The sequence below is a fragment of the Dama dama genome, chromosome X (assembly GCF_033118175.1).
Source record: "Dama dama isolate Ldn47 chromosome X, ASM3311817v1, whole genome shotgun sequence".
Lineage (NCBI taxonomy): Eukaryota > Metazoa > Chordata > Mammalia > Artiodactyla > Cervidae > Dama > Dama dama.
Window position 1 is genome coordinate 98,824,334 of NC_083714.1, and position 22,698 is coordinate 98,847,031.

The 22,698-nt window shown below is 49.2% G+C and overlaps 1 protein-coding gene across 6 annotated transcripts; it reads left to right on the plus strand.

Annotated features, from left to right (window-relative positions):
- Positions 1 to 1,870: 1,870 nt before the first annotated feature.
- Positions 1,871 to 22,559, plus strand: GRIPAP1 (GRIP1 associated protein 1). Of its 6 annotated transcripts, XM_061137863.1 has the most exons (26): positions 1,872 to 2,022; positions 4,068 to 4,134; positions 4,277 to 4,338; positions 5,312 to 5,338; positions 6,136 to 6,243; positions 9,203 to 9,353; positions 10,173 to 10,357; positions 10,535 to 10,582; positions 11,278 to 11,309; positions 11,411 to 11,458; positions 11,596 to 11,695; positions 12,991 to 13,068; positions 13,274 to 13,366; positions 14,092 to 14,226; positions 14,612 to 14,707; positions 14,928 to 15,140; positions 15,272 to 15,385; positions 16,370 to 16,447; positions 16,530 to 16,625; positions 16,749 to 16,805; positions 16,919 to 17,018; positions 18,514 to 18,644; positions 20,161 to 20,283; positions 20,441 to 20,534; positions 21,349 to 21,503; positions 22,329 to 22,559. In XM_061137863.1, the coding sequence occupies exons 1-26, from the start codon at positions 1,981 to 1,983 to the stop codon at positions 22,419 to 22,421; spliced, it is 2,526 nt and encodes an 841-aa protein (XP_060993846.1). In that variant the 5' UTR covers positions 1,872 to 1,980; the 3' UTR covers positions 22,422 to 22,559. The 6 variants fall into 6 exon arrangements, with proteins under 6 accessions (XP_060993848.1, XP_060993849.1, XP_060993850.1 ...); XM_061137865.1 differs by lacking the exon at positions 21,349 to 21,503 and having other exon boundaries at positions 1,871 to 2,022; XM_061137866.1 differs by lacking the exon at positions 16,749 to 16,805 and having other exon boundaries at positions 1,871 to 2,022.
- Positions 22,560 to 22,698: the final 139 nt, after the last annotated feature.

A 22,698-nucleotide genomic window follows, 5' to 3' on the forward strand; every position in this document is an offset into this window, starting at 1 on the left:
CTTCAGAGGGTTCAGGTTCTATTCCTGGTCAGGAAACTAAGATCTCACATGCCACACGGCATGACCAAAAAAATAAAAATTAAAAATATATATACCTATAGCAAAATACATAACTAGATATAATAGGTATGTGTGTATACATGAATTAGTCCATATACATGCATTTTTTAGCTCTGTACACTGAGAGGGCATAGAAAAAATTACACTCTAGTAGCAATGAACACTTTCTCAACTGGGGCTAAAAAGGAATAATGTTGAATCTGGAGCATCTTGTAATGCTAGAAAGCATGGAATTGCTTTAAAAAAAAATGATGGGGCCATGACCCAGAGGAATCGGGTGAAGAGGGAGGTGGGAGGGGGGATCGGGATAGGGAATACATGTAACTCCATGGCTGATTCATGTCAATGTATGACAAAACCCACTGAAATGTTGTGAAGTAATTAGCCTCCAACTAATAAAAAATAAATAAATAAATAAAAATTTAAAAAAATGATGGGGCCATGTCAAAGGGACACAAAAGTCAACTTGAAGGAGCTTCCACTGGTCAAATCTGGGACAATTTGAGCGTCAAAGGAAATAATGACAGTGATTGATTATAATCTATGGAATAAAATAAGAATGAGTCTGTACAGATCTAAACACATAAATGGGGAAGAAGAGAAAGCTCTTTCTTATAGTAGACTAGTAACTAACAAATATCAAAGGAATGTTGGTGTTAGGAAATCATTGATGGATGCTGAAGCCAATAGTTCAAAAATTTTATATCTAAAGACAGGATGATAAAGCAAAGGTGGCAAAATGTGAACAACTGATGAACCTGGTAGAAGGGTACAGGTAATTTCCTTATGGGCTTCCCTGGTAGCTCAGACAGTAAAGGACTCACCTGCAATGTGGGAGACCTGGGTTCAATCTCTGGGTTGGGAAGATCCCCTGGAGGAGGGCATGGCAATCCACTCCAGTACTCTTGCCTAGAGAATCCCCATGGACAGAGGAGCCTGGTGGGCTACAGTCCATGGGGTCGCAAAAGGTCGGATACGACTGAGTGACTAAGCACATTTCCTTATACCATTCTTGCTTTTCTGTAAGTTTAAAATGGCATAAAATCGCTTTTCTCCTCGCCCCACTAAAAAGAAAAAAAAGATAAATAAGGCATATCCTAGTACCAGATATGTTGCTGCTAAACATGCTAATTTTTTTTCTTTCCCAAATAAAAACTACTGCATGGGTGGCAGGGTTTGCAGCGGTGGCCGGTAAGCACAGAGACGTTTATAATGCATTTTGTTTTTTTATTAGTATTATTTTATTTTTTATAATGCATTTTAACACTTATTTGAATGTTCCTGATGTTTTGCTATCCTAGTTTTGTTTCTTAAGTGAAACTTTCTCGTTTGATTCACTGCCATTCTTTCCTCACAGATATTTTAAATTTATTGGTGGCTGGGCCCTTTACCTAACAGTATCACGTTAAAAAAAAAAAAAAAGCGTCAAATCTTAAAAAAAAACAAACAAACAAAAAACACGCCAAGGGCTTCACGAGAGACGGGATTCCCGTTTTCGGGTCACCCGGAGGAGGGCCGGAACAAAACATGCGCACAGCTTCCGCTTTCATTTCCACTGTAAAGCCGACCATCTTCCTTAAAGGGGTACCGCGGAAGCGCGATTTTCGGTCGGCAAACACTTCCCTAGCGACGAGTCCCATGACACAGGAATGTCACAGTGTCGCATCACAATGAGTAGCCTAATGATAGCTCAAAAGCCAGATCTAATGACCTGGATTCTGGTAAAATACTAAACTGCAATTCACTTAACCGGCCAGTTTTTTTTTTTTTCTCTTGTCTCGGTTTCCAAAACGCTGAACTTCCGGAGTAGACTCCTCCCCCTCTATTCCTGCCCGGTGGTTTGGTCCGACCCAATTCTACTGACAGGAGAGACAAACCGCGTCGGCGCAGAAAGCTGTTGGGGGGGTGGGGGGGAGGAACATGGCGCAAGCTCTGTCTGAAGAGGAGTTTCAGCGGATGCAGGTACCGCTCGGCGGGTAAAAGACCAGCAGGCTAGGCGATGGGGGTGCGGGGAAGAGAGAGATTGTGCCACCGGCTTTGAGCAGGGGTTGGTTGGGATGGACCTTGAGTCTAAGGGTTTTGGAGAAGGGAAACTGAGGTTCCGAGTGGTAAGACTACTGGATTCCGAGAAACTGTTGGGCTCTCAGCGGTTGAATTCTGTTAGTCTTGTGGGTGGAAGAAAGAGTTCTAGCGTGGGTGATACCTTACTGAGACCTGGAGGGGACGAGACCTTTGGGCTCGTGTGGGAGACACCCTAGGTGGGCGATGATATTGCTGAGCTTTGAGGGAAGGAGATCCTGAGAAGGCGAAACCATTTTGCCTGGAGAGGAAGGAAGCGGGCGTTGAGTTGTTTGCGTCATGGTGGGGGGAGCCCTGGAGAGGGCAATACCATTACTTGTGGGAGGTAGACATTTTTGTGGGAGATACCACTATGCCAGGGCACTGGGGAAAGACCCCACATGTTGTCACTGTTCCTGGGAGGTGGAGCTTCTGTGCAAGGGGTGGTACCATTGGATGATTAGGGGTGATCCCATTAGGGCTGGGGTGATGAAGGCCCTGAATGGGTAATACCATTAATCCTTGTTGGAGAGAGAACCAGAGGAGGTGAAAGAGTGATACCCCTGGACCACGTGGAGAGGAGATCACCGGGCTCTGGGAAGGTACCCTGACTGAGTATTCTGACCACTTGATTCTTTTGGTGGGACTCTGAGATGGGATGAAAGGCCAAAGGGGGCCCTTGTTGACATAGTTCCTTACTGGGGAAGATCATTGGATTTTGTGCGTGGGTAGACTCAAGGGGGGGGGGAAACCCTGTGTAGGGTCTGTGGGAGGACAGGAGGAACTCCAAGTGAAGAGAGATAATCCATTCGTCCTTGAATGAAGGAAACCAGTTGTCACTGTGTGAAGGACCCTGAGGGTGGAAGGGCAAGATAATTGGACCATAAAAGGGGAAGGCTCTTGTAACTTGTGCATAAGGGTTATTCCATGTGAGTAAGGGTAATCCACCTAACCCATCCAAGGCCTTGGGGGGGAAAAACCCTGAAGGGTATAGGTTCATCTCATTGGCTCATGACTGGGGAGATCTTGAGGGGTGTAGGGGACCCTTCAGTGAGGAAGATTGATTCCATTAGTCATGAGTGAAGGGAGAACCATTGGATTCTGATGGATAGAGACTCTTAAGTGGGTGCCAGGGGTGTTCTCATTGGATCAGGAGGAGAGGATCCAGGAGTGGACAGGGGCAGGAAAGGTTGTATAGGGCCCAAGCCCTCTCCCCTTTAGCAGACCACCCAGGGATGGAGTCTGGTGCCATGGGAGAGAGGGAAAGGTCCTGGTGCTGTAAGGGATGGTCGTTCTGGGAAGAACTGACCTCAGTGCCCTGAAGTATGGAATGGCCCATACTTCACTTGTCCTCGATTCTTTTTTTTTTTTTGTCCTCGATTCTTGAAAGGGATCTGGACATTTTGAGAGCCTTGCTTGTGGGGACCCCGGGCAGCCCCTTTTTACTCAGTGAAATTGGTCATAATACCAAGCCCTCTTCCCTTGGGAAAGAGGGAAGAAGGTAGTCTCCCGCCCCCTACTCGGGCCAAGAGAATAGACAGCACCTCTGATGGAAGACTGCAAAGTGTTTAGTGTGTGATGAGGCCAGCCAGGGTGAGGAGGCCGACTTCATCCTGTGGGCACAGAGAGCCATGGAACACACAGAAACAAGAGATGGACTGGGACAGCACTGTGGCATCGCCTCGGGTCATAGTTGGACTGAAAGGGGAGAGGTGGAGGCAGCAGGGAGATGGGCAAAGCTGGCCGTGGTCATAAGTAGAACTGATGAAGGTGGGACAGGGGCTGAGCAGCTGGACTCATTTGGGATGCAGTAGGTACAGGTCTTAAGAGTGACTCAAAAGGCACAAGAAGAGCAACAGGGTCTCTGGGGCTCAGAGGGTTGGTTCCCTCCTCATGAGGGTAGGGGGCACATTCCCGCCAGGTCATTTCCCTCCCTGCTTCCCTCTCAGGCTCAGCTACTAGAACTCCGGACAAACAACTACCAGCTTTCAGATGAACTACGCAAGAATGGTGTTGGTGAGCCAGGAGGGTCTCATTAGATGGGGGTGGCTCTGGGGGACAGAGGCTAAGGGGGAAAATACCTCAGAGGCCTGGCAGAAAGACCTTTCAGCTCCTTACCACTAACTGAAGCTGAGATTCCCTGCTTTCCCCACACCAGAACTCACCAGTCTTCGACAGAAGGTTGCCTACCTGGATAAGGAGTTCAGCAAAGCTCAGAAGGTACCTCCTTCTACCTACTCACTCACCCAAGTTTCCCTGTAGCCATCTGACTCATTCATTTGTCCAGTGAGCACCTGCAGTGAACCAGCATGTAACCTAACGTTACATGTTGTCATTATCATTCAGAAATTTCTCATGGAAGTCTCCTTTGTTTGGTAATTTTATCTAATTTTGTTTAATTTATTGATTAATTTTAGTTTAATCACTTAATTCATTTTTAATTTCAACTACTTATTCAAAATAGTCAAATCCATCAGTAAGTCACCTTGACTCTGCCTTCTGTCCTCTACTCACATTCCTGCCTTGTGCTCCTAGTCCCCACCCCGTCCTGGTCCTGTTGGTAAAGTGAGACTAAACCTACCTCTCAGATCCTTTGAAGGTGAGATAGCATATAACCTGTCATGGCCCCTTAAGGCATTCAAGGCCCTCCTTTGTCTCTTTCTTCACTGCTCTGTCCCCAAGCATAGCACAATGTTATACATAATATATGCTCCACAAACATTTGCTAGATGAAGGAATACAGAATGCAGAAAGTCTGGCAGCCAGAAAGCTGGGCTTCTGTCTGTTTGATAGGGTGCTGATTTCCCAAACTGGCAGTGTCTTCAGCTGCCCAGCAGAGGAACAGCAGTTTCCATGGTTCTTTGGAGGGATCCACATAGATATGTTTGGACAGATGTAGCAATGAAGCCGTAATTTCTGAGCCCAGAGATCCAGTCTGTGAAGGGTTAAATACTATGACCTGTGACAAGCTCAAGAGCTTAGAGGAAAGGGTGTAAGCAGGGTGCTCCTCACTCACTCACTCCATTCCTTTGGGCTATAAATTGTTGTGTGAGTTCTGTGGTTATAGACACCCCCATCCCTCAACCCCTGTTATCATTGTGTCCCCTTGACATTTGCCACAATCTCTCCATACCCTAGTGAGGGAGTCCATCTCTGTTCACCTTATCTCTCTTCCCATCCCCCTCACCTTTAGGCACTGAGCAAGAGCAAGAAAGCTCAGGTAAGGGGACCCCTGGCGGGTAAATGTGTCTGGTAGACTGCCTTAGAGGGGATATTTCGGTATGCTGGGATCTCCTTGTACTGGCCTTTCTTTCTCTGTGTGTGCACTTGCATCTGTGACTACCTCCCAGCCATGTGTTTTTGTGTTTGTCTTTTGTGTTCCTGTTTTGTCTCTCTCTCTGTGTCTTTCTCCCTTTTTCTTTATCCTCCTTTCTGAGCCTCTCTCTGTCTCTGTCTTCCTGGTCTTGGATTCTTGTTTCTCTCTCCAACGTTCTCTTTGTCTTTCCCCCGCCTGTTCCTATCTCTGCCATTGTTTCATTTCTTCTTTCCCTTTCTTTGCCTCTCTTGACTCCTTTTTCCTTACTCCCCTGTTCCTCTCTCTCTTTTCCTGGTTCATTTCTTTCCCTGACCCCCTCTCTCTGTTCCATTCTCCCTCTGTTGATCTCTTTGTTCCTATCTCTCCATCGTCCAACCTCTTCTTTTTCTCTCTCTCCCCCTCCCCATCCCTCTCTCCTTCCTCTCTAACCTCCTTTCCCCATCTCTGTGTTTCCTTTCTCCCCAATTTCTATATACCCCTCTTTTCCTCTCATTCTCTCTCCTGTCTTTCTCTCCCTCCATATCTCCTCTTTTATTCTTCCTTATATCTCTCTTTCCCCTTGTATCTCCTGATTTCACCCATCTCATTCTCTGTACCCTGTGTTCTCCCCTCAATGTCATTTTCTCCATTTCTGTTTCTTTGCCCTATTGCCCCATCCTTTCTACCCCTGTTGGAGACCTGGCTTACATCTGCCACTGCAGGAAGTCGAGGGGCTGCTGAGTGAAAATGAGATGCTTCAGGCAAAGCTGCATAGCCAGGAGGAGGACTTCCGCTTGCAGAACAGCACGCTTATGGCCGAGTTCAGCAAGGTGCTGGTGCCCTGGATAATTGAGGGGGGCGCAAGGGGTGGGGACTACATGGGCTATGGCTGGAGGGCTGCTGAGGGTGGCTGGACAGAGGCTGGCCCTGACTCACTGTCCATGGTGCTGAAACACGGCCTGGAACTGTTGGGGGGCAGTGGTTTGACAGATGGGACCACTCACTGCTGGGATTAGAAGGCTGCAAGCCTTAATGTCAGCTGGTTCTTGACCAGGTTACTCCTTTTCTTTGAGCTTCAAGTCTCCTGGTGTATATTTTGGGGCTGGTGCTATGCAGCCCCAGGTTATTGGGGAGTCTCAGGTAAAATTCTTATGCTTAGTATGGGATGGAAAGATGTTTAAGCCGCTTCCCTTTTCTCTTCTAAGTTTTTAGTATCTTTTAAGGGGAGAAGTGTCATGGCAACAAAATAGGTATTTCCAAGGTTCTACCTGAGAATGTAGGGCTCGAGACTTCAAAAAAGAAAACAAAGCAAAGTATGTTTGTATGCAGGTACGCAGTATGGAGTATGCAGATATGCAGGTACGATACCAGAGGCAGTTTAGTAAGTAATAGTAAAGATCCAGAAGGCCTCGATTAAACTCTCGGCTCTGCCTTTTACTAACTGTAACCTTGAACAATTCACTTAAACTCCCTGTTTCTTGGTTCCCAGATGTTAAAATGGAAAAGCTGATAATGACAGTACCTGCCTGGCAGGGCTTTTGTGCAAACTGAATCAATTAATGTCTGCAAACCACTTAGAACAGTCTTGCACATAGTATCAGCTTATGTAGGTGTTAGCTGCTGATAATACTCTTTTATTAGTTCATTTTCCCTCTAAAATATTTCTTGACTATTTAAAAGGTTTATATCTATCCTATGGACTTGCCCTGCCTTTAGCCCTTACCACCTATTACCTGCTCTATTCCCACAGTCTCCTTGCTGTCTCCTCACTTCCAGCTTCTTGTACCAGGCCTGGTCTGAAGAGTGTTCTGACCTGCAGGTCCTACCACATTGCTCCTTTCCACAATACCTCCCAGTGGGTCCTTGCCCCCCAAAATTCAGAACTCCTGGTGCTCACATAACAGCTGATATCATTGCCTCACCTTTCACTGCTTCCTTCCTCCAGCCTCAATGGTATCATGGTTCTTGCTGGGTGAGGTGGGGCAGTTATTCCTCCATAAATCCAGCTCGTGTTTCCTGGCACCTGCCCTGAGCTAGGCACTGGGCCAAGTATAGGACCTCCTTCACACCTCCCTCCTCCTCCTAGAAGCTATAAGTGCTCATAGGGAGGCCTGAGTTCAAGGCCTGTCTCTGCCACTTATTTACCAAGATATTTCAGCTCAGTTGTTCCTTCAACAAATAGTTACTGAGCCCCAACTGTGTGCTCTGTGTTCTGGAAATAGTTGTACAGAATAGTCCTCCTTCTTGAGTAGCTTATATTTCTTGGAGTGGAATGGGAGAAAAGATGATAATATAGTAGACAAATAATAGCACTGATAGCTGACAGATTGAATTTACTGTGTGCCAGGTCCTATTTGGGCTTCGCTCGTAGCTCAGTTGGTAAAGAATCTGCCTGCAATGCAGGAGACCTGGGTTTGATTCCTGGGTCAGGAAGATCCCCTGGAGAAGGAAATGGCTAACCACTCCAGTATTCTTGCCTGGAGAATCCCATGGACAGAGGAGCCTGGCAGGCTGCAGTCCATGGGGTCGCAAGAGTCGGACACGACTTAGCGACTAAACCACCACCAGGTCCTATTTATGGACTTGCCTGGTGGCTCAGACAGTAAAGAATCTGCCTGCAATTCAGGAGACCTGGGTTTAATCCCTGAGTCGGGAAGATCCCCTGGAGAAGGGAATGGCAACCCACTCCGGTATTCTTGCCTGGAGAATCCCATGGATGGAGGAACCTGGCGGGCTACAGTCCATGGGGTCGCAAAGAGTCAGACACGACTAAACGAGTAGGTCCTATTTGTTGTGCTTTACATTATTCACTGGTTTAATTCTCTTGGCGAAACGATGAGATATCATTACTATCAGGAAAACTGAGTCCCAGAGAGATGAAAAAACTTATGCCAAGATCAAATGCAGAGTAGAAATTCACATGCAAGCTCTCTGGCTTTGGAATCTGTACTTGTGACCCTATGTTATGAAATAAAATTTAATTGTGAATCATAATTTATGATCCAAAATTTTTCAGAGATGTAAGAAATTAAAATCATATTAGGTAAATTTAATTGCAGTTTGTGCTAAGTAAGGAAAAAGTGAACAAAACGCCATGCTAGCAAGTATTATAGTTTCTGTGTTGGGGAATATTACTTGAAAGGTGACGTTTTAGAAGAGCACTGGTGGTTGCAAAAAAGCCAGTCATATGAAGAACTGGATGAAAGGAATGGTGTTCTGGGTAGAAAAGAAGCCAGTCAATAAAAATTCTCTGTAGGTCTCAGTATTCTCATCTGAAAGTGGAGACAAAGGATCCTGTCAGGTCTACTGTCCTGTTGAACAGGGGGCTGGCTTAGTTTGATTTGCATTGTATTCTTCTCCATGAGCTCTCCCAGGGCTAATGAGAGGGAGCTGTGGGCAATACTGACCCTGGAAATGCTCTGAAAGCTGTCTGTGGTGCCTTGGCTCCCAGATGCAGACTGCTCCACAGAAGAGGGCTGGCAGTGGGGCCATCCATGATGTTGACATCTGGGACCAGCAACTTGTAGAGGAGCCTGAGGTCTTGAATTGTGACTGTGAGGTTGGGCGTGAGCAGGTGGAAAATTGTTCTCAGTATTCTCAAATCTTCTGTTACTCTTTCACTTCACAGCTGTGTGAATTTGAGGTTGTTTAACATCTGTGCCTCTACATCACAAGGATGTTATGGGAACTAAATGAATTGTAAAGTACATGGACCAAGTGCTGTGTATATTTCAGCTAATGCTGTTCTGATTCTTTGCTTTTCTGCCACCTCACCTGTCCCCTGTTCAGCTCTGCAGCCAGATGGAACAGCTGGAGCGGGAGAACCAGCAACTGAAGGCTGGGGCTGCCAGGGCAGGGGCTGCCCAAGCTGGGAGCCTTGTGGATGGGGAGCTACTGAGACTGCAGGCGGAGAACACAGCCTTGCAGAAGAACGTGGCAGGTGTGTGGACACCCTGCTGGTAATGTGGGGACCTTGGGGCTTGAGTTAGGTGTTGTCTTCCCTCAGAGAAGGGACAGGCTTCAGAATCAGGCTTGGCCCTGCCATGAACCAGTGTATGACTTTGGACGAGCCATTTCACCTCTCTGAGCCAAAGCCTTGTCATCTACCAAGTGCATGCACCTGGAAAATTGTAATAGAGATAAGAGGTGATAATCTTTCTGAGTTTAGCTCAGCACCTGATACCTAGCAGGTTTTATAGATTAGCAGGTTGACCATCAGAAAGGAGATGTTTGCTAAATGGAGAAAGGGAAGGAAGGAGCATTAGGAAGATTCTGAGCCCAAGTTGTCAGTGGGGTCTGGGATGAAAGCTGAAAGAAAGCTTCATCGAGTGTGGGAGTGTCCTGATATGTGGACTTTTGGAGAGCAGCTTGGGCTTGTGGGGTGGTGGGTGGTAGGTTTGTGATCAGGAGGGAGACTTTGTAGAATGTGGCTGGGGTTAGAGGTTGTAGAAGGATTCAGCTGTAAGTGGAGGAGGGTGGGTATCACCATCACCTTGGAAGACTGGGTGGGGCTTTAGGATGGAATTGAATCTTGGGAAACTAACTTGGGCTGATTTGATGGTAGATAGGATTTCTGTGGTTAGTGGGGCTTAAAAGATTTGTGAGAAGTGGGGGCTGAACCTTGATTTTGTAGGCTTGTGACCATTGGAGCAGGGTTTCTGCTACCTAAGGGGTTGAAAGCCAGTTCTCCCTCTATTTGAGGTGAGTCGGGGGTCTTCAAAGACTACCTTATCCATCATATGTCTGTTTTGCCCACTAGCCCTGCAGGAGCGCTATGGGAAAGAGGCTGGCAGGTCCCCAGCTGCCTGTGAGGGTGAAGGGGACCCCCCAGGGGTCTCAACTTCCCCTATCATGGCCCCCATGCCATTGGCAGAAGTGGAGCTGAAATGGGAAATGGAGAAGGAAGAAAAGAGATTGCTCTGGGAGCAACTGCAAGGCTTGGAGGTGAATCTGGGTCTGTTGGGGCTGGGGTGCCAGAAGGCAAGTGGATGCCCTAGCTCTGCCTGGTGATATCTGTGACATCACTGTCTTGTGGGCTGATGGATTAGGAGGGCAGGGAAAGGCACAGGCCCTACCTCCTGCCTTGCTGATAACAATTCCCTCCCTCATCCATTCTGGCAGACCTTGAAGCAGGCTGAAACATCCAGGCTGCAGGAAGAACTTGCTAAGGTGGGGCTGCTAAGCTTTCCCTGGACTTTGCCCTCACCCACTCCCCACCTGCCGTGATTCCGTTAGTAGGATAGAGGGGCAGAGTATCTTCTCAAAGCCCAATTTCATCATCTGTGAAATGCAAAGACACACATTTATGTCACAGATATGCTTTCAATATGATATGGGCTAATGTCCCTCTGTGTCTTGGGCTTGGCAGGTCCCATCCCATCCTTCTATGTCCTCCCAGCTCTGCTTGTTCATTCATCTGTCCATCCATCTGTCCGTCCATCCATCCAAGCATTTATAGACTGCTGGCTCTTAGGAACTTGAGACCCAGTGGTGAGGCAGCTAATTATGATCCTGCTTTCCAGGACTCCCAGCCTAGCCATTCTATGATGTGGCCATCAGTCAATAGATTGGGGGCATATGTTGGGCTTTGGAGCCAAAGGAGCTGGGTACAGGTCACATTTTTGCTGCCGACCAGCTGCCCAACCAAATTACTTAACCCTTCTGAGACTCCATTTCCCCATTTGTAAAGCCAGTAGTGTTCACTTCTCAGGACAGTTTTGAGGATTCCGTGAAGTAACGTAAGTAAATCCCAGTTTCCAGAAGGGCCTTAGTGGAAAGTGTCTGTAAACATGAAATTAATTTTTGTCTTTATTAATATTATTCTCATCGTTATCACTTGTCTGTAACCCCTTCCCCAACCCCAGCTCTCCGAGAAACTGAAAAAGAAACAAGAAAGGTAAATTTCTTTTTTCCAGAGCTGGGGGGGGGGTTTGGGGGGACTAGGGAGGAGCTTGACTAGTGGAACTGATCCATATACATCTATCTTTCTGTGCCAAGTTTTTGCCGTCTGCAGACAGAAAAGGAGACACTATTCAATGACAGCCGGTAACTACCAGGGTTGGGGATATTGGTGGATAATATGGCAGTGCCCAGCATGATTAACCGAAGATCCTGGGGCCAAACTGGGAGACTGGGCCTCGGGCTGTGATCAGTGTGCCCCCACTTCCACCAATCACCCCCAGGAACAAGATTGAGGAGTTACAACAGCGGAAGGAGGCTGATCTCAAAGCCCAGTTGGCTCGAACTCAAAAGCTGCAGCAGGAACTCGAGGCTGCCAATCAGGTGAGGGGCTGGTTTCTGAGATCGCTGGGACAGGGACAGGGCTGCAAGTCTGGGGAACTCTGAGGTCCACAGAGGCTAGCTGGGGAGTCTGATAGTTCCTGTGTTAGAAATATAAGGACTGAATGGGTCCTGGACCCCTTAGGAGCTAAGAAAGTGGAAACTGGGGAACCCTGAGAGCCCTAGGGGTTGGGCTAGGACTCTGCATGAATCAAAAATCTCAGAGGGGCTGAGGACTGGGGGCCTGTGTGCCACAAGTGTAGATGAATCTGAATTGCTGGGGTATTAGAGATAGGAATCTGAAGAAATCTGTGGTCACTGGACTGGGACCAGGAGTTGGAGTGAGTCTGAACTCTCCGGAGGCTGGGTAACTTTTAGAACTATGGACCCAGCTGGGCCTGGAGGCTGAGTGCATTCGAAACCCTCAGAGCTTGGGATCTGGTTTGGGTCTTGAGACACCTAGGAATTTGGATCATGGGATCTGGGTGGTCCTGAGAATCCTGGGGATTGTGGATAAAAAAACTGGTGAGTCTGAGACATCCAGAGATTGGAGCAAAAGTCTGGGGTGGTTTGAGGCTCCTAAGGGTGGGGGGCTGGGTGACTTTAAAGTCTCTAGGCTTCCCTTTAGAGTGAATGTGTCTGAGGTCCCTTGGACTGGGGGATATAGTTGCTGTGGGTCTAAGGCCCCTCAGAGCTGGGGACAGAAGTCTAGATAAAGCTGGGTCTTCAGTTAGCAGGATCTGAAGATCCCCAGAGACTGGGGGCAGGAGTGGCAGGTGAGGTGTCGGTCTGAGACCTCACCAGGAGCTGGAAACTATGCAGTTGTATCAGTTTGAAACCTGAAGGCTATGGGGCTGTGAGTTTGGGTGGGTCAGAGACTCTTGGGGACTAGGGACATGGGAGTTGCTTGTGTCTAAAACCCCTTGGGGTTGGAGTCAGGAGTCTGGGTGAAGCTGTAGTCCCTGGGAGTTGAGTGTGTCTGAGAATCCTGATGCCCCTGTGCTGGACTTTGGGTCAACGTGAGACCTCGCATGGTTGGGGGCTGAGTGAATTTGAGATTCCCTAGGACTGTAGGTGTTTTCTGAGGTGCTTAGGACTGGGATGTATACAGGGGTGTGTGAAGCCCCCGGGGATAATGACCTAGAGTGTGGGTGAGCCTGAGATCGCTGATAGCTGGGTAGCCCCAGACCCTCAAGTGCTGGCAACATGCTTCCCCCTTCCATAGAGGAGGTCTGTATGATACGTACCCCAGGGGAGGCTGAGGTCTGGAATGGACTCCCCTGACCTGGTCCCCACAGAGCTTGGCAGAGCTGAGAGATCAGCGGCAAGGGGAGCGCCTGGAGCATGCAGCAGCTCTGCGAGCCCTACAGGATCAGGTATATTGTACTGAGTGGGCTTGGGGAGGTGGGGGTGAGGGCAGGTTCAGCGGGTATTGTGCAGGCAGGTAAGGCCCCAGGGGTCCTGCTCCCCCTGGTCGCGGTTCTTGTGGGTGTGTGTATGTGTGTCCTTTCTTTCTTGGCTGCGGGTAGGTCCTGTCTTCTGGTTCTGGACCCACTCTCACTTGTTGTGGGGTGGGGCCAGGTGTCCCTTCAGAGTGCAGATGCGCAGGAACAAGTGGAAGGACTTTTGACTGAGAATAATGCTCTGAGAACTAGCCTGGCTGCCCTGGAGCAGGTACAGGACACATGGGAGCCCATGCTGATCCCTCCCTAGTTCCCCTATCTCCCTCTGCTTGTGATCCACATTGGGGTAGGGTCACCTGGACTTCATGCTGTTCTCCTGCCTCTGCTTTTATTGCATTCTCAGCTTCTTTCTCTCGACTTCCACCCCTCTTCTCTCTGGTCCCCCATCTCTGCTTTTCTTACATTCTAGTTTCTCATTGGTAAAAAGCCAAGAAGTGTACTAATCTTAAGTGTACACTCAGTGAATTGTCCCTGTGTGTATATTTCTCTATCTCCGTGTAACCAGCACCCAGAGGAAGATATAGAGCATTTTCAGCATCCCAGAGGCCCCTATTACCTCTTTTCAGTCAGTACTTCCCAGAAGTAAGCACTTCTCTGACCTTTAGCAACATAGATTAGTTTTGTTTGTTCTTCAACTTCATGTAAATGGAATCAGACACCCAATCTTATGTCTGGCCTCTTTCTTGAAGCATTCTATCTGTGAGGTTTATCCATATGTAGCACTAATCTGTTCTGCTATCTCTGTGTACTATTTCATTGTATGAATATAGCACATTTGTCCAATCCCCTCTTGATCACTTTGATTGATTTTCTCTTTGAAATTCTCTCTCTCCTCCTGGCTGTCTTTTCACCTCTCTCCCTGTCTCCTTGGGAACATCTCGCGACTGGCCCCTGGGGCCTCTTTAACTCCACTCTCATTACCACCATTCTCTCCAGATCCAAACAGCAAAGACCCAAGAACTGAATATGCTCCGGGAACAAACTGCTGGACTGACAGCTGAGTTGCAGCAGCGGCAGACTCAGTATGAGGACCTCATGGGACAGAAAGATGACCTGAACTGCCAGCTCCAGGTGACACCTCTGGCTTGCACCTGTCTCCCCCTAGTTCCCTAGTTCCGGCTCAGTGGAACTTCCCATGGGGTGCGGTGGGAAGACCATGGAGTCGGACAGACCTGGGTTCCAGTATGACCGCCGAGCTTATTAGCACCTGTGTGTCCCAGGCCAAGTCATTTCACTCGAGATTGAGCCTCTTCAGTTAGTTAGGATAGCCAATCTGATTTCATAATAGAAACCAGAATAATGGTGGGAGAATAAATGCTGAGGAGCAGCTAGGGATCTCTGCATGTTTCTAATCTAGAAATGGAGAGACCATCACTCACTTGACCAGACGTGTCCTGGATGACCAGCACCTCCTGGGGGCTCTTTATCAAACTCACTCCCTTTGTCTCTGCATTAGGAGTCATCGCGGGCCAATAGTCGGCTGCTGGAACAACTCCAGGAACTTGGGCAGGAGAAGGAGCAATTGATCCAGGAACTACAGGAGGCTCGGAAGGTGGGCAACACTGAGGGGGTAGCCCAGACTGCAGGGGCACAGGTGATGGGGGCCAACCCAAGAGAATGGGAGGGGGCAGAAAGTAGCCAGTTCTATGAGGAGGGGTGGGTGGCTTAGCCTGGTCAGTGAGGCTGGGGAAGAGGTGCACTTTGGCTTGTTCCTTTGCCCTTGTTTGGTTTTGGAGAGGAGGTTGACTGGCGTCCTCCTGCCTGGCCACCAGAGTGCTGAGAAGCGGAAGGCCATGTTGGATGAGCTGGCCATGGAGACACTGCAGGAGAAATCCCAGCACAAGGAAGAGCTGGGAGCAGTGCGACTACGGCATGAGAAGGAGGTGCTGGGAGTGCGGGCCCGCTACGAGCGTGAGCTCCGTGAGCTGCACGAAGACAAGAAGCGGCAGGAGGAGGAGCTGCGTGGGCAGATCCGTGAGGAGAAGGTGGGTGGGTAGGTGATGGTGCCCTTCTGTCTCTAAAACCTGGGGAGCGAAGCACTGCTGATGGGTCAGAGGGTGGCATGAGTGAGGTTCCCACTTCTCCACTTGGCCCATGGTGGCTGGCTCTTTCACAGGCTCGAACGCGGGAACTGGAGACTCTTCAGCAGACAGTAGAAGAACTTCAAGCTCAGGTACACTCTATGGATGGAGCCAAGGGCTGGTTTGAACGGCGCTTGAAGGAGGCTGAGGTGAGTTGGTGCCAGGGGATGCTCAGAGGCTGGTTGGGAGGGTACCCATGGCAAACCAGGGGACCAGGAGTGGTCAGGCCCTGGAAGTTTCTGAGATGCTCTGGACTTGAGCATCCTCACCGCACTCCCTGGGTCAGCGGCACCCCTCTGGAGGGGACTGGGGCATGGTCATCAATCAGTAGGGCAGAATGTCAGCTGTGCAAATTTGAAAAGGCACCTCTTCCTTCTTACACTGTATTTCTGTCAGGAATTTATTGTAATACAATCATTCTACTTTTGTTCCAAGCAGAACTTTTACTACCATTTTCTGGAAAACTGATGATAGTACGTAAGAGGCTGTGTTACATGGCAGTGAAGAACATACATGCTGGAGCCAGTTGTTTGCCTGGGTTTGAATCCTGGCTAGGCTGCTTTATATTATAGCTGTGTGGCCTTGGACAAGTTATTTACTTCTCTGTGGCCAGTTTTCAACATCCATAAAAAAATGATAACGATAGTACTTGCTGTCTAGGTACTATGGGAGGGTTCTATAAAATGAGGTAATATGTATAAAGTCCCAGGTGGCGCTAACGGTAAAAAACTTGCCTGCCAATGCAGGAGACGAAGAAAAAGATGTGGGTTTGATCCTTGAGTCAGGAAGATCCCCTGGAGGAGGAAATGGCAACCTACTCCAGTAGTCTTTCCAGGAGAATCCCATGGACAGAGTAGCCAGGTGGGCTAGAGTCCATGGGGTTACAAAGAGTTGGACACGACTGAAGCGACTTAGCACGCACAACATTCCTGGCGTGCAGTAGTGCTATGTTATGTTTTATTAAATAAGATGTAAATGCAGATGTTGGTCCTCGATGTGACACTTCTGCATCCAGTGTTCCCTGTGGGAGTATCTTCTCTGCACATCCAGGGGCCCACTGCAATCCCTTACCCTCCTCACTGGGCGTGATGTTCTCTTGGGGTCTGTGGTCAGACCTGGGACTTGTCTTGTAGGAATCTCTGCAGCAGCAGCAGCAGGAACAAGAGGAAGCCCTCAGGCAGTGTCGGGAGCAGCACGCCAGTGAGCTGAAGGTGCCTGTTGTATGATGGCATTCCTCTGGTGGGAGGATGGAGGTTTCCCAGGCCTTGGCCTGAGCTGCCCTCTGCTTTGCAGAGCAAGGAGGAGGAGCTACAGGGTGTGCAGGAGCAGCTCCGACAGGCCCAGGAGGAGCGGGACTGTCACCTGAAGACCATCAACAGCCTGAAGCAGGTCCCTGGTCCCTCCTGAGCCCTTGAAACACCCTGGGCCTCAGCATGCAGTTGTGGGGCAGGGAGGGAGCACACTACAGGCAGCCATGCTGGCGCCCACAGCCATGCTGTCTCTCTCCCACAGGAAGTGAAGGACACAGTGGATGGGCAGCGAATCCTGGAAAAGAAGGGTAGTGCTGCGGTATGACAGCACATGCTTGGGAGGTGTTCACGCATGGCCCACTCCTGTGCTGTGGTACCCCCACCTGTGGGCCCACCACGCCTCAGCCCCCCTCTTTCCCCCTTTCCCCACAGCTCAAGGACCTCAAACGGCAGCTGCACCTAGAGCGGAAACGGGCAGATAAGCTGCAGGAGCGGCTGCAAGACATCCTAACGAACAGCAAGAGCCGCTCAGGTGAAGGGCCCAGAGCGCAGGGGAGGCTGAGGTGTGGGGAGGCAGAGCCTGGGCCGTAGGGCACTCCTGTGTCTTCTGTCCCTCTTGAACTTTGTCTTTTACCCTTTCTCTGCATCTCTCCCTCCTCTGTTTCTCTCTGTCTGCATTCTCTCTCTGGGCTCTCTCTCCTTTTTGCTGTGTCTCTTCTGTTTCTATCTCTCTGCCTCCTCATTTCATCTCTCTCTATCTGCCTTTCTCTCCCAGATTTCCCTCTCTAGTTCTCTGTTTTTCTCATCCTGCTCTTTTCTTCTCTCTGTTCCTTTGTCTGTCTCTCTCCTCAGTCTCTCTCATCTGTCTTTGTCTCTGTTTGTCTCCTCACTACCCCTCAGACACTCCCACACCTCACCTAGTGTCTCTCAGTCTGTTGTGTTCATTCTCTCATTCTGTAAATATGGACTGAGCCCTCACACTCACATCTGGGGTCCCTAATAGGAACCCCCTGCCCTAAGTCTCAGTCCTCCAGGAGTTTCCTGTTGAGCTGGGGAGACAGACTTACAATCAGGTAGCAGCACTACTATGTGATCATTATGCAGTTAAAATCTACATTATTTCTACCACTTAAGGTAGAAAATAAAACATAAAAATTTGAGTTGCCTCAGACTGCTTTTTCTTTTTAAACAAAGAAATGACCTAAAACTATGTTTAAATAAATAAGTTGCAGTGATGGCTCTGGTGCATTTCCTGTATCACAAGTGAGAGAAAACTTGCTGCCTGTCCCTCCCCAGCCACCCTGCTCTTGCTGGAGATCCTTGGCTTGTAGTGTCAGTCCCACTCCCTGACACTCAGAAGCAGCTGCAGGAACAGAGGCACATGTTTAGTGGCTGTGTTTCAAGTGATTTGTCAAAAACGGGTGTATTTCTCACCAAATCACTGTCTCGCTGAGGCATTCAGTCTCCTGAAGTTACCTCTCTTTATAAGGGAGGACTTTTATTTCTTTTCTGTTGCAAGTTGGTGTACAAATCAACAAACAGATTCAAACTGTGTGCCATACATTCTATTTGTCCACTAGATGAAGATTTAGGTGTATGCCTATGAGTCTATCGTCATCCTTTCTCTCTGTGTCACTACTCTGACTTGTGTCTTAAACCAGCATCTCTATTAGCTTCTATCATCTGCTATAGCTTGCTGTCTGTCTGGGGTCTTCTCTCTGCACATATGGGTGCCCCGATGCCCTCTCCAGCTATCTGTACCTTGAGTCTGAGTGCAAACGTCAGTTTATGCCCATTTGTGACCGCATCACGTCTTTCTCCCTATCTTCACCTTTTTTTCACTTCTGGTGTGTGTTTGCTTAGAGAAACAGCTCTTTTTTCTGTTTCTGCTTTTCTCTACCCTACTGTCTGCATCGTGCCTGAGTGTCTCTTTGCCTCTCTCCATCTCTGTCAAATCTATTTCTGCCTCTTCCTGCCCTGGGACCCTGGGGGATTGGGGCTCAGATTTCTCTTCCTTCTCTGCCCAGGGCTCGAGGAGTTGGTTCTCTCAGAGATGAACTCACCAAGCCGGACCCAGACTGGGGACAGCAGTAGCGTCTCCTCCTTCAGCTACCGCGAGATCTTGCGGGAGAAGGAGAGCTCAACTGTTCCAGCGAGGGTAAGGGGCAGGGAAGAACCTACAGCCCCAGCTTCTACCCAAATTCTGGGTCCTCCTTTTTCCCTTCCCTGCTGCCATCTTCTACTCTGGGCCCAGCACACACATATTGTCAAGTTTTCCTCAAGCTCACAAACTTGGATTCAGATTGCTAAATGGAGGATGAACAAATTATCTTCTCTGACCCTGTTTCATCATCTCTGGGCTAATTCTACTCTTCCTGGTGCCATAAAATATGTGGCTCATAGTAGGTGCATTATCCATGTAGGAGATCCTTTTTTTCCCCATTTCATAGTTATCACTTATTATTGTTGTCTATGTCAGCTTCCTTGCCAGACCCTTATATTTGGAAATAACCTTTTTATCATTCTATAAGTAGTTTGTGTACATTATAGAGGGGCTTCCTGGGTGGCTCAGTGGTAAAGAATCCACCTGCAATGCAGGAAACACAGGAGACCCAGGTTTGATCCCTGGGTTGGGAAGATCCCCTTGAGGAGGGCACGGCAACCCACTCCAGTATTCTTGCCTAGAGAATCCCTTGGATAGAGGAGCCTGGTGGGCTATAGTCCATAGGGTCACAAAGAGTTGGATATGACTGAAGCAACTGAGCATGCATGCACATACATTGTAGAAAAATTGAAAAAACACAGCAAAGATTTTTTTTTAAATTCAAGGAAATCACATCTTTACCATCCAGAGATCACCACTATAAATTCTTAGTTCATACCCTTCTAGACCCCTCTCTCTTTTTTTAAACCCAAATAAGATTGCAAGTAACCAACTGATCTCTCCCATCCTAATTGGTAAATGTTCAAGTGATGTGGGTTTGATCCCTGGATCAGGAAGATCCCCTGGAAGAGGAAATGTCTACCCACTCCAGTATTCTTGCCTGGAGAATTCCATGGACAGAGGAGCCTGACGGGCTACATTCCATGGGATTGCAAAGGGTCGGACACAACTGAGCACGCACAGATCTTCTGTAGTACTTTGACCTTAATCAGATTTCTCTAGTTGGTCCCAAAATGTCCTTTATTGCTGGTCTTATGAAAACCAGCATTCAATTTTGAGCACATTTGCTGCATCTGGTTGCTTTATGTCCCTTAAATCTCTTGAATCGAGTGTGATCCCTCATTTTCATGACATCAACCTGTAGAAGAAACCAGCCCAGTTAACCTGCAGAAAGTGTCCCACCTTTGGGATTTTCCTGTGGGCTTCCTGGTGGTGTCATTTAGTTTGTTCTTCTCTCCCCTGATTCTCCTGCCAACTGGGAGAACTCAGGGGCCCCAGGCTCTCCCTTCATGATCTCAATAAGTCTATACTGTTTCTGGTGTGATGGTTTCTCTCTCCCTCTTTAGGCAAAGGGGGATCCAGAGTCTCTGAGGGTGCCAAGACTTGTCTATAGTTTGTCTGCAGCCCCAGTTGCAGAGCCCACCCCCGGCTTGGTTCTCCTCAGTCCCAGATCCTATCTGGGGTGACAGTGCTGAGCCTGGGCTGGCCTCTCCCCCACTCTTCCCTGCAGTCCTTATCCAGCAGCCCTCAGGCCCAGCCCCCACGGCCAGCAGAGCTGTCAGATGAGGAAGTGGCTGAGCTCTTTCAGCGCCTGGCAGAGATGCAGCAGGAGAAATGGATGCTGGAGGAGAAGGTGCCATCTGCTTGCTTGTCCCTGCTTGGCCTGCCTTGGCAAGGAGGCTGGGGTGGCAGGAGTTGGGGGTGGAGATGGGGCAGTATCTGGCCAGGCCCCTCCTCCTGGGTGAACATGCTGCAGTTTAGGGTCTGAGGTGGGCTGGGCCACCCTGCAGGTGAAGCACCTGGAGGTGAGCAGTGCATCCATGGCAGAGGACCTCTGCCGGAAGAGTGCCATCATTGAGACCTACGTCATGGACAGCCGGATTGGTTAGTGCTCCCTCCCCAGCCCTCACCCCTCATTCAGCCCCTCACCTGCTCCTGCCTTCCCTGCCATCCAGAGCTGTGGCCTCTCTCTTCTGATGGAAATCACCAAAGTTATTGCAAAGACCACAGGTGGTGGAGGGGGGAGCCAGGCAGGCCAGGACCTTACTGCCTTCCTCTCTACCCCATCTCTCTTCTCGGTTCCTCCCTCTTGTCTGAGGCTCTGTCATCTCTCCACCCTCCTATCTTGAGTGTCTTTCCTTCCCATTTTCCTTTCTCCTCCCTGTGTTTCTTCCCCTGCTTTCTCTCCCTTCTCTTCTTTCTGCCTCATCTCCGCCCCCCCCCCTTCATTGTGGCTCACTGTTCCTACTACCTGTCTAGATGGTTCCACCTCGGGAAATTTTCATTCTCTGGATGCATAACCTTTTTAGGGTCCTTCCCTCCTCCCTGCTCTTCCTCCCCTCTCCTCCTTTCTCCTCTTCCTTCCCCCACCCCCATATTTGTTTCTTTTGTCCCTTTCTTTCAGACCTTCTCCTCTGCCTGTTTTATTAAACCTTAATCAGAACAATACCACTTGACACGTGCTGAGAGCTGACTGTGTTGCACACAGTCATAGGCATTTTTGCATGTGTTAGTTCTTATTCTGATTTCTCAGGGCTGCACAGCTAGTAAATGAAACCAGGGTTTCACATGGCAAAGCCTCTGCCCCTCCATTAGGTTTCTCCACCCATTCTTCTCCCCCACTCCCTGTTTCCCTCTTTCCTTTTCTGTCTCTGTCCATCTTGGCCAAGGGGGTGGTTCTTAGCTTGGGTCCTTGCAGATGTATCTGTGGCAGCAGGCCACACAGACCGCAGCGGGCTGGGCAGCGTCCTGAGAGACCTAGTGAAGCCAGGTGATGAGAACCTTCGGGAGATGAACAAGAAGCTACAGAACATGCTGGAAGAGCAGTTGACCAAGAATATGCATTTGCACAAGGCAAGTGTGGCCTACCAGCCTACCCCTTTGTCTAGCGATGCAGCCCCTGGGTCATCTGCCAGATCACCCTTCACCCACCCCATTCACCATGTGCTCCTTCCCCCTCGTCTTCCCATCATCCAGTTAATGTATTCACTCTCAGTTTTAGTCTTTCACTCTTCCTTCTGTCCTTGTATCCACGCACTCATCCAGTCATACACATTCAGCCACTGTCCCATCAACCCACCAACTATTTGCCCATCTGCCTTGCTACCTGTCTAATCATCTGCACATGTCTTTGCATCCATTTCCTGACATATCTCTCTCTCTCCCCTAATCATCAATCACCCCTTGTCTTACTTTTACCCACCTGCTCAGCAATCTGCCTGCCCACCTGTTGTCCTCCATCTGTCCTCTGAACAGTTCATCTGTCCACCTATTTGCCTACCATGGATCTCCCATGCATCCACCTATGTGTCCACTCACCCACCCTGCCATCCAAGTATTTTCCCATCTCAGGGTAAGTCAGAAAGGATACAGGTCCAGCCCCTACCTCAGAGAAGCAAGCTCACTGTTTAGTAGACAGGAAGGTGGTGGGGATAGGGGTACAGCAGATGATCCACTCCCATGTCCATATCCCTGGCTCTAGGCACCCCTCACCCCCTCACACACACCTTTCCTGAGCCCAGCCCACTGCTGGGAGCTCTGGGACTTCTTCAAATACCTTCTTGTCTCAAGCTAGACATATCTGGAAATCGAGGGGATGAGATGAATGACACCCAGCCTTGGTGAGGGTGCCATTGCCTGCCACCTTCTCTGACCCTTGATGGCTCCTTTGTTTCTTAGGACATGGAAGTTCTGTCCCAGGAAATTGTGCGGCTCAGCAAGGAGTGCGTGGGGTCCCCCGACCCCGACCTAGAACCAGGAGAAGCCAGCTAAAGACCTGCAGGCTGCACCCACTCCCTTCCTTCCCTGGCTCCCAGGACACCATTCCCTTGGGCTTTGGTGGGAAAATGGGGGCTGGGGCCAATATCAAATAGGTTGGGAGACTGGACATTAAAGGGGTTGGAGGCCTGATGGCTGGTGTCAGTGACCCTGTCTTAGGGCTGAGGCCCCTGGGGAGTGGGGAATCCTGAGGGGAGGGGCAGGGTTTTCTCTTCCTCCTTGGTCCTGGCTCCCAGGGGCCTTTGCCTTCATCTCTGCATGAGCTCTCCCT